At 51.6% G+C, this 11526-nt stretch overlaps 1 protein-coding gene across 1 annotated transcript; it reads left to right on the top strand.

The window, feature by feature from the left end:
* Nucleotides 1-3324: 3324 nt before the first annotated feature.
* On the top strand, nucleotides 3325-5565 carry LOC112890441 (SNW/SKI-interacting protein A). The gene has a single exon (XM_025957333.1). It carries the CDS (start codon nucleotides 3447-3449, stop codon nucleotides 5262-5264), a length of 1818 nt encoding a protein of 605 aa, XP_025813118.1. The 5' UTR covers nucleotides 3325-3446; the 3' UTR covers nucleotides 5265-5565.
* Nucleotides 5566-11526: the final 5961 nt, after the last annotated feature.

Below are 11526 nucleotides of genomic sequence, written 5' to 3'. Positions count from 1 at the left end.
CAAAATGTCATCTGGTTGGGAATATTCTGTTCAATGATGCTGGTGAAAGCTACACTACTAGTAGTGCAAATAAACCTTAGATCAGCTTGCAAAACCCCTAGAAGAATCCTCTTGGCTCAGAACAGGGACTTTTCAGTATGGATCTTGATGCATTTGCACTTGAATTCCATCTGTAAACAAAACTGGGATCCACCTACCATCTCTGCGCACTTCATGATCAAGCATATTTTTGGAGACAGAATCTCTATTGTTTATTGCCACTTCATTTCTTGCCTCTAGCAACTGCATATGCATTCGTGTGGACCTTATCACTGTTGCACCATTAACATAGTCAGGTTTGTGAAATGTCATCAGTATCCGGCCGATAAATAGAAACCCCCGAACCGCCAATAGGGTTTCTAGAACCCTGGTCGTGGGTGGTCACTATCGCGTAGCTATGGTGCCAAGTACAATTGTTGCTTGAAGCTCTACCCTCACTGCAAGGGGCTGTAGTTACTTTCTAGTTTCTACCAGTGTAGTACTGTATGGCGTGCCTCTGGCATGGTCAAATGGACCTGTCTTTTGCTGTTCACGGGCGGTATGCTCCGCTGCAATGAACCACTGATCTACTATCAGTTTAAACTGCGGTAATATATTGACATGTTTGATGAGCTAATGCGTGAAAAAGGGATTCTTTGTGTCATACAAATTGTTCCTCTGCATTTGCGTGGATGCAACCTGTTGTCAAGAATTAGCATACGCTTTTTTTTTCAGCTTTATACACTTGAGAGCTCCATTGCTTTCTTCAGAGATACCAGGTAATGGTATGTTGCCGTGTACAGTTTGCTGGTGCTGAGCACTATTCGTGCCCCAGCACTGACTACTGCCTGCGGGTCTGTGATTTCAGCGACAGTCCCAACCAAATGTCCGGACCAGCTTACAGCTATCGCCATAGATCCAATCATCCAACACTCTGGCCCGGCCACGCCGACAAGCTCCTGCTTGACGCTTGCTGGACAATGGCAAACCCCAACGAAATTCAGAAGCTCTGCACATGATCTTTGCAATTATGCATCAAAGAGGAAAAGAAAAAAGAAGAAGGAAAATAGTCGCTCTCAGTCCATGCGCCATGCCAGTCCTCCTGCCTCCATTCACTACGAGTTGCGAGCCATGATCATTTATCAATCGAAGGCACATTCCGAGATCTGCTCCACGGCTTGACTGGAGTAGCTCATCATGATTCCGTCATCGACTCAACGGAGCGCATCATGGCTCCCGAGCCTCGTGCACGGCTCGTGGACCTTGCGTCCCAGCGAGGGCAGTGCCTCCGTGCCCGGGCCTCCTCACTGGGCGCTCCCCATGCCTGGTTCCTACCACCTGCATTCCCTTGTCGCACCTACCAATCGAGCGCTGCACATTAACCTGTCGCCCTGCCCTGGATCTCGATCGATCGGCCGGCTCGCCCCTGCCTGGCCAGCAGCTTGATCATGCTGCCCCCGCTCCTCGTTGTCACGCACCGCTCGGCCCTAGTGCGGCTTTTGACTCGTTAACACCACCTTCAGACATCGAATTTCAGAGATCGATTTATATAGAGGCAGAACAGCACCCTCAGAGATCGATTCCGGGCAGACAACTCAGAGGTGAAGCGTGGAGTTAGTTAAATGGCGACGCGGTGCGTGGAATAAACTATGTGTGGGCAAGACCTGCAGAGAGGAGCAGAGCTGCAGCTGCAGAGGCATGTGCTGATTCACTGTGCTAGTGGCACTCCTGGCATCGTCTGATGAGCAGCGAGTTCAGTTCGGTGTAGACGTTACGTTCGGCCGTCCTGGCGTCTCTCCTCTTTGTCCCCCCGCAGCGTGAATCGTGGGTCGCCGCGGACGGTTTGTCTACGGGGTGAGCTTGCTGCTGGCCAGTGGTGACCACAGCCATGGTCAGGTCCAGGCTGCAGGGCGACACCCATACATGAAGCCAGCGGGAATTCAATGGCGCTTTTGGCCGGCGTACGCACGGGCATGGCCCCAGCTTCTTCCGGGTACAAACTCTGCGCTGCCTCACAAGCGGCCGCGTAGGCTGCCGGTGCCGGTGTCCACGCCCCCTCTGAAACGTTGCCAGGTTTCACGGGTTCAGCGCTTGTGATCTCCGCGCCTGGTCCTCCCCATGGCTGCAACTCTGACCTTGCAGTGAGTTTTTCAACTATTTCACCTGCTAGGTAATTAGGTAAACTCCTGCATGTCAGCAGGTGCAGCTACAATCCGTGGACTAGTATGATACGGTAGGATTGGCTCGTGTGTTCTCAGTACGGGTTGCTCCTGGTAAGATGCAAAGAAACCGTGGCTCCAAGCCTCCAACGATAAGACTACACGGGGAAGAGGCGCGCGAGCCAGCGCCGGAAGGGAAGGGCCGAGATCTCTGCAGCTGCTTGCTGGTGGCGCTGCTAATCAATCATCGGAAGAGACAGATCTGGAGCTGTTCGGGGCGGAGGAGGCAGACGACGGAACGCAGCCACGGCCCCAGCCCACCACGCACCAGTACACCACCGTACCGAGCTAGAAACCCGGCTGGAAAGGTCGCCCATTTCCTTCCCCGCGCCCGTACGTGGCCGCGTGACGAGATGATGCGTGCGCGCGCGATCGCCGCGGACCTGGCGTGGCCACGATCTGATCCGCCGTGCAAGTGCTGCTCCGTTTGAAATCTGGGATCTGCGCCGGCGGATTCGCGCGGGTTTCTGCGAGGGAAACGGCCGGCGACTGGTCGTTGGCGGGAAGGCTGGGATTAGGCAGCGACAGGGCCTGGTGGTTGTTTGTTCTCCGTAGCCCAGATCGAATACAAGTCTCTGCAAATTCGAAGTTCTGTTGCATTTTCTTTTGGAACTTAGTTTTCTGCCATTGGCTCATCGCGTTCATGCAAAGTTTAACCTGTTGGCTGTCGCGTCCAAATTGCGGTTTAATCAAATGGCAGCCTAATCCCAGGGAACTGCAAAAGAATGGTTTTTTTTTCTTTTTTTATCATGTGGACAGGGGACAAAAATCTACTGCTCAGAACCCACAGACGTGGTACCCAGCAATTCCCACTAGCATCCTCAGCCACATCCTTTTCTTTACTGCAAGCATCCGGTTCATCTTGAGCATACTAGCTCAGCTCACTTGCGTCGTCCTCTTCACGGACTAGGAAATCCGCCTTTGTTTCGGACTCCGCAATGGCGCACCCAGGCCTTCCCCGAAACGGATCAGGCCTACCTATCTGTATCTTCTTCTGAGCTGGGCCTTTCCGTGTTCACAGAAGGCCCAGCCCACCTAGTCGCCGCCGCAACAACCGACCGTCCTAGTCAAGCCTTATCATGTTCCCCAAAATTAGAATCAAACCCTAGCTCGTCCTCCTCCTCCTCGATTCCCCCCGATCCCCACCAGCCGACTCGCCGGAACCCTAGCTAGCCCTAGATCCGCCGCGCCGCGCGCGCGGCCGCCGCCATGGCGACCCTCAAGGATCTCCTCCCGGCGCCCAAGACGTCGGCGTCCACCTTCTACGACCACAGCAGCGACCCCTGGTTCAAGGAGCGGTACGGCGGGGAGTCGACGCAGGCGTCGGCCGCGGCGAGGCCCGCCGGCGCCGCCAGGACCATCCCTCCGTACGGGAAGCGGGCGGGGTTCGTGCCGCGCCGGCTGGAGGACTTCGGGGATGGCGGCGCCTTCCCGGAGATCCACGTCGCGCAGTACCCGCTCGGCATGGGCCGCCGCGACGACAAGGGCGGGTCCAAGATCCTCGCGCTCACAGTCGACGCGCACGGGAGCGTCGCCTTCGACGCCGTCGTCAAGCAGGGTGAGAACGCCGGCAAGATCGTCTACTCCAAGCACAGCGACCTCGTGCCGAAGATCACCACGTCCGATGCGCAGGCGTCGGACGACGATGAGGAGCAGAAGCAGATCGAGGAGACAACGGAGCGGACGAAGGCTGCCTTGGAGAAGGTTGTCAACGTCCGCCTCTCAGCTGCTCAGCCCAAGAATGTGCCGACACATGATTCTGAGTCCAAGTTTATCAAGTATAAGCCGTCACAGCAATCAGCGGCCTTCAATTCAGGTGCCAAGGAGAGGATCATTCGGATGTCGGAGATGGCGGTGGATCCTCTTGAACCGCCAAAGTTCAAGCACAAGCGTGTGCCCCGGGCGTCTGGGTCACCACCTGTGCCGGTGATGCACTCGCCACCGCGGCCAGTTACAGTGAAGGATCAGCAGGATTGGAAGATTCCACCGTGCATTTCTAACTGGAAAAATCCAAAGGGTTACACGATTCCACTTGATAAGAGGCTGGCGGCTGATGGAAGAGGGCTACAGGAGGTGCAAATTAATGATAACTTTGCAAAGCTTTCTGAAGCATTGTATGTGGCAGAACAGAAGGCGAGGGAGGCAGTACAGATGCGCTCCAAGGTGCAGAGGGAACTGATGCTGAAGGAGAAGGAGAGAAAGGAGCAAGAGCTGAGGGCTCTTGCACAGAAGGCTCGCATGGAGAGGACTGGTGGCCCACCCGCGCCATCAGCTGTGCCTGCTGGTGGTGGCAGGGGAACAGTTGATGTTATCGATGAAGATATGGATATGGAGCAACCACGTGAACCGCGTGAGCAGCGCAGGGAGAGTAGAGAAGAGAGGGAAGCGAGGATTGAGCGTGATAGAATCCGTGAGGAGCGCAGACGTGAGAGGGAGAGAGAGAGGAGGCTGGAAGCCAAGGATGCCGCAATGGGCAAGAAGAGTAAGATCACGAGAGACAGGGATCGTGACATCAGTGAGAAGATTGCTCTGGGTATGGCAAGCACTGGTGGTGCCAAAGGTGGTGAGGTCATGTATGACCAGCGGCTGTTCAACCAGGACAAGGGGATGGACTCCGGGTTTGCCACGGATGATCAGTACAACATTTACTCTAAGGGTCTCTTCACAGCGCAGTCTACGATGTCTACGTTGTACAGGCCTAAGAAGGATGGCGATTCTGATGTGTATGGTGATGCGGATGAACAGTTGGAGAAGGTTATGAAGACTGAGAGGTTCAAGCCTGACAAGGGTTTTACTGGTGCTTCTGAGAGGACTGGCAAGCGAGACAGGCCTGTGGAGTTTGATAAGCAGGAGGAGAACGATCCCTTCGGTCTGGATCAGTTCTTGACTGAGGTGAAGAAGGGAAAGAAAGCTGTGGAGAAGATTGGAGGTGGAGGCACCATGAAGGCGAGTGGTGGGTCCTCAATGAGGGATGATTATGATGGAGGATCTGGGAGGTCCCGCATTAATTTTGAAAGGGGGCGTTGAGGTATTTGCTCGTCAAGTTATCTTCTGCTGGTTTTCGATGCTTATCAAATGTTATCTAGCGTGGTGCCATATAAGAAGTAAACTCTTTGATAAGAAAGGGCTTGATGTCTAAGCTACAGCAGGTCATGTCCCTGCCTACTTCCAATGGTTTGTGTTAAAAAAGTGTACTCTTTAGATCCTATGACCCTTATGTATTTGTGTATCAGTTAATGATGGGATCTATCATCTTTATTTATCCATGTTATGTAAACATGTCTTTGGTCTTCTACTTTGGAGTTTTGAGCGGTAAGAATTTTAAATACATCAATCCTGCCGAACTGCAAGAATTTTAAATACATCAATCCTGCCGAACTGTAAGAATTTTAAATACATGAATTACACTGCCTGTGGGATATGGATGAACTCAACGTACCTATTTGTTGCTCTGGCTCGGTGAGTTTCGTCTGATGCTGTGAAAAGACTGTCTAACGTTAGTTTGAGGGTGATATGATGGTTCATAAATGTACTGAATAGGATTTCATCCTGGGATCTTTTGGTCATCTGCAATCATTCATTGGGTCATTTGTTCACATATGTAATATGTATTGAATAATAATTTACCTTGTGGTTATTGCAGTGATGTTCTTGGTTGTGCCCGTTTGTTAATGTGGAGTTTTGTGCTATATCTTCAGTATGTTCTATTTGTTGATGGCTTCCTGCATTTCAGAGCTTTGCTCTGGACGTGTCGATAGTCTCCTTGTCGATGGCTGTGATTTTCAGTGCACTCATTTATGTGAGTAGCTGAGAGATTTGCACCTTAACATCATGATCGGTAGGTCTCATTTATGTGTAGTAACAGAGGGATTTATACTTGACTGCGTGATCGCGTGGTCCTTTTTTGCTGGATGCAAACATGAGATTATGATAAGATCCACTCGTGATGTTGATTCTTTTAACACTTCTGGGCGCCGAAGGAGCCAAACATACCTCCCAGGGGCCAAACTAGACACTTGAGAACGACAAGGTCATAAGTCTCAACGTTAGAACATCTACCTTCATTCTTGAAACTGTCCTGAAACATTATGATGCTATCCACAGTTGCGCACGCCCATTCCTAACGCCATGGATATTGCTTCATTGCCTCAATGCAAGCCAAATCTTCAGACTCCAGAGACGGTGGACCAATTAGCCCGTTAGAGACGGTGGCATTAGCAGCAACATAGTTCTGTTGAGAAAATATGACCACTAAACCCGTTAAAGACAGTGGCATTAGCAGCAACATAACTGTGTTCTGCGCCATCGTTGACGATGTTGCTTGATGAGGAGGAGCTATCCACATTTGGGGGCAGGTTGTTTGATGCTTCATTGACGATGATGCTTCTCTTTCCTAGCATATTCCAGCGTTCAATGTCACCATGAAACGCTGAGGTCACTTGAAAAAGAAAAGGAAAAAAGAAACGCCGATGTTGGGATGGGCCAGGTTGAATCACGACTAACATGGGCCAGATATTTTTTTTTGAAAGGTAAGCCAGAAATTCTGCCTGCTAGGCTCAAGCAAAGTAGTACCGGGCCCGTCGTGGACTTTCCTGGCACTTGTCCGTTTCTTGCACAGGAATCCTTTGTTTTTCCTTGCACAGGAACATTTATTTGCACAGGAATCTAGTTTCCTGTGAACCGAGCGTGACATCTCAGTGGCGGCCACCACCCAAAAGAAACCGAAAGGAGCGAGACGAATACTTTGTTTCATTTCACAAAAAAAAGAGAATATTTTGTTTCCCTATAGCATTACGATCTCACGAGCAAGTTGGTTTCGAGCGTAATCGGCACGAATTTTGTATGGAAGCAGGGCGACCACAGAGCCGTCTCCCCGGCGTCCCCAACTTGTCCGGCGCCAGCTTCGTCCGCTCGGCTCCCGCGCCGTCCATCTCGCGGCGATTCTGATGCCACCGATCACGAGGAGCGCCTTCGATCGCTCACCGCACCGTCGCTTTTGGCCGCATCGATCCGTTAATGCGAAACGCTATCTGTAAACTGTGCGTCACTGTTCGTGATCTGAGGACAGCCAAGTTCAGCACGGCCGATCAGTCAGTCGCCTCAGTTCCTTCGCTTCCGGACTTTATAATCGAAGTAGGAAAAAAAAAATTCAGGCTTCGCTGTACAATGTACTCCTGCATACAGGTGTACGATTCCGTTACGGATTGCGTGCGTACGCCGGTTCCGCCGTACGCAGCAGACAATTTGTGGGAGGTGTGTGTGTATCATGAGATGAGACAAGTTGAAAGCTACTCGTACGCTCGTATCCTGCCGGGTCCCCATCGACGAGACTGATGGCTTGTCCGAGAGAGTACAGTGAAAGATGAGGGCCGCGAGGATCTACTACGTGGGGAGGTGAAGCAAGCAAGCAAAAGCCGTGGAAATTAAAGAAGGGCGGTGGAGGAGGAAAAGAAAAACCCGGCACGGACGAACCAGGCGTCGCGTACGTGCGCCGGGCACGTCCGGGGATCGTGCCCCGATTCGGCGATCGCTTGGTCGCCGCCGCAACCTCAGCATCCCGGCCCGCGGGCGCGCGGCCACCTCGCCGACCCGCCGGCCGGCCACCGGCTCGCGCGCGCACGAGGACACGGGCCCGAGCGGCGAACCCGTCGTGACCCGAGCGCTCGGTTTCGCTGGCGGCCTCGGTCACGATCGCGCGACGTGCGCCGCGGGCGTACGTGTGGAACGTGGCGTGGCGGTGGGGGAGAAGGATCGGTGCGCGCGAGCGATTACCTCCATGCCTGCCTGCCCGGCCGCCTCTCGAATGGTCAAAAGGCAGCTGCCCGTCGGCCTCGTGCCATCAACGCCTACTACTGTTGCTTTTGTTTTGTCCTGATCTGCCCGTGGACGTGGTTGATCCGGCATGTTACAGGTCTACTACCGCCCATGTGAGGAATTAGGACGAGGAGGTACCTAATTCCACCGCCAGTTTTCCATCCCTACTTTTTTTTTTTGCGACGAAGGAAGCTTCTCCTCATTTACATGTTGCCGAACAACAACCAACGCAAATTCTTCGAGAGCATGCGACGAGATATTTAGCAAAATCCATCACATGGTCCATTCCAGGGATCCCCTGATCCCGACCTCTAAAGGTGGCACCAATCAGAGCCCAGCTACATATCTCACCGTTCATGTTCATGCTGCCACTTTCAAGCTATCTTTCCAAAGCAGTGGACAGGGAATGGCATAGGATCGTCGCCAACAGTAGCAGACGCTGACCGGTTTCAGCGTCACCACTTAACTACGTGAGCAGCAACAAAGAACATCATTCTCCTGCCGAAAACGTGGTCCTCCGATCCGAAGACGGCAAGCGCCGATCCAACGTTAAGCCCGTCGCCTCGCTGGCGGAATCCGACGCCGCGATCGCCGGAGATATCGGAGGATCTGTAGCCGGCCGGCCGCGCGCTCGGAGGCGCACGCACGCGCCCGATTCTGAAAGCCACAAATCAACCTCAGACACCACGGAGCTGTCCCGATTGGTACCTGCGATCGATCCACGCGAATTCGTCAGAAGCCACTGAGATCTCGCGAGACCCGGGCGCAGGTTTTGTTTTGTCGCTGGCGAGCGGCGGCGAGCAATGATGGTCGATATCCGGGCAGCTTCTTCGTCAGGTTAGGCTGCTCGTCCCATTCCAGGATCATTTTTCCCCGTCATCTTTCTCGGTAGATGCTAAGCGGAGGACAGCGACCCGCCATGTTTTCCAGGCTTGCGGAACTCCGCGGCGCGGCGTGCGAGTCACGGCCTCTCTTGCGAGGTGTCGAGTTTACGGGCAAACGGGGTGCGGATTCGACAGAGATAAGGCGACCAACAAGGGCGCAGCCGAGGTGGTTTTTGGCTTGGAACGAGGTAGACCTGAAAGGGTTTACCAGCAAAATGATTGTGGCTACACTGTTCTCCTACTGTTCGATTGACCGGCTCATCAGCGATTCAGAGTGAAAAGTAGCTGGGAGACTAGAGAATATTGGTTCAGGGTTTCATTTCACATGCATAGGAAAAAAAGGTTACTTGTGTTTACGTTAATCTTCAGGTTACATCGCAGGGCTGACTATAAGATTTATATATCGGAGATAGGATATACTTACTCCGTTCCAAATTGTAGGTTGTTTTAGCAAATCTAGATGCATAGATTTTAATATATATATATATATATATATATATATATATATATATATATATATATATATATATATATTGGTTCGTCTGGAAAAAAGATTGTTTGTATTTACGTAATCTACAGGTTACGTCGCAATCGCAATGCTGACTCTGAGATTAATATATTGGAGATAGGATATTTGTAGTTGACAGGACCAGCGAGATGATCGCTGAGTTCAGACGAACCGATGCTTGGAAAAGTTGAAGGTTTCTAGATGATTTGTATGGATTGGCACAGATCTGCAAGTGCTCTTTCAAGAGCTCAAACTGGACCGGAATTACTGATCAAATTCTAGCGTGTATATCCCTTCTCTGCTGCTTCAGCCAAGCAAATTAAACATTTGAATTCTTCCAAAGGAACACGAACTTCCCTAGAATTTTACTTTCACTAGGAGATGTGAGTGCTTTTTTTTTTGAAAAAAGGAGATATATTCCATTTCTATCTGAAATTCAATTGGTTCTCACTACGAGATAATCGCGCCGATTGGCATCTCGCGAGAGAGATGGAGACAGGAGCACTGCTGAATGCTACCGTGCCACAGGAAACCAAGCCCGCTGGACGGCAGGCACTGGTGTGGTGGCTCCTGCGGTGAATCGGTGACGTCGTGCGTTGCAATCACCAGTGTTGAGGGTAGGGTCCCTCCTCTCCGATTCCCCGTTGCTCGTACGCAACCAACCGTGTCCTGTGTAGGGTAATCTTGACTGACCCGGTGAGTCATTACACATGACCTTTACACCAACCCATAGCAACACTGACACGAAGATTTCATGCACTAACACCGTACCGGTCTAAAAGACCTATTTTTTTTAAAAAAATCCCTGCACTAGCACGACTGAAAAGTTAAGTTTCAGGTCCTGTTTGAATAATCCTGTAATAAGGCTGTAAAACTCTGGCGTGCTCAAGTCAAATATGCTGATGCTGGGCATTTACCCAAGCTGCCTTCGCCGACGTCAATCGAAATCTTAGACCGCCGAAGCACGCCGGCAACGACAAAACGGCACCGAGACCGGCCTGCCAGAGCACGTTTGCACCACTTTGGCGATCTAGCCGGCCAAGCTGCCAAAAGCAAAACATCTCGGGACAGGAGGAGTTTGCTCGTGGCAAGAAACTACCAAACCGGCTTTATTTTCTTTTTTCTACAACAGGCTAACAGTATCCAAAGTACCAAACTTGCCTTGGCCCGCCACCTTCCGGTTAGGCACACAGCGTTTCTAGGCAAGTTCGTGTACCAGCACGGCAAGCAGAAAGGGTATCTCCGGCAGCCTGATTCTCCCAAGCCAGATGACTCCCCTCGAGCACCCACAAGCGAAACCAAACAAGGCTAATCGGGGTCCTAAACAACCCGACAACCTCTTAATGACCGACACGAGGAGCGTCATAAACAAGGCGTGGTATCATACCAGAAAACCCTAAAAGAACCTGAGATCTAAAAGGCCCAGGGATCTCAAATCCTCAGAGGAAAAACCATCCAGATCGAGGCGACCGATCGCCCCAGGCGCAACAGCTCATGATATAAAGAAATGGGCAGATCGAACTGGATCCTGGAGAGAAAAAATTGCGCAGTGACCCCAGGAAACAAAGCACATGCTTGCCAGCCTCTCAGCCGGGATGGCACAGCAGGGGCCTAAAGAATGCATTGATCCATGATAAAGAGACAACACATCCAAGTTAACTATTCGCAACGACGAGTTAGGGTTTCGGAGTATGGTGGTTAGCACGCAGATGGTGGTGCTCAACAACAGGGCGTTCAATTTGCAGCAATGCAACTCCACCAACACCACCACCATCAGTTAGAAAACTGCTTTTACCTTTTGCCAGTTGGAGGCAGAGTTGAGCTGCCTTGACGACCCCTCCAGGATCCTGAAAGGCGCAGAGGAAAAAGCAGTAGAACAAAAACAGACGGCCATCAGGACAGTTGATGACATGAGGCTCTACATGAAGCAAGGACGATGACTATCAGAGCAAATCATTGGTAGGGCCTATTGTTATGATGACAATCCAATACACAGGCTACGGGCGTTTATTATAGCGATAGAGCTGTCACAGTCGAGGTAGTAATATATAGATGATCATCGCAAGCATCGAGCCCAAGGGCA

The sequence above is a fragment of the Panicum hallii genome, chromosome 1 (genome assembly GCF_002211085.1).
Source record: "Panicum hallii strain FIL2 chromosome 1, PHallii_v3.1, whole genome shotgun sequence".
In the NCBI taxonomy this organism is placed as follows: Eukaryota; Viridiplantae; Streptophyta; class Magnoliopsida; order Poales; family Poaceae; genus Panicum; species Panicum hallii.
Note: the sequence above shows the minus strand (reverse complement) of the source record. Positions and strands in the feature narration are given on the sequence as shown.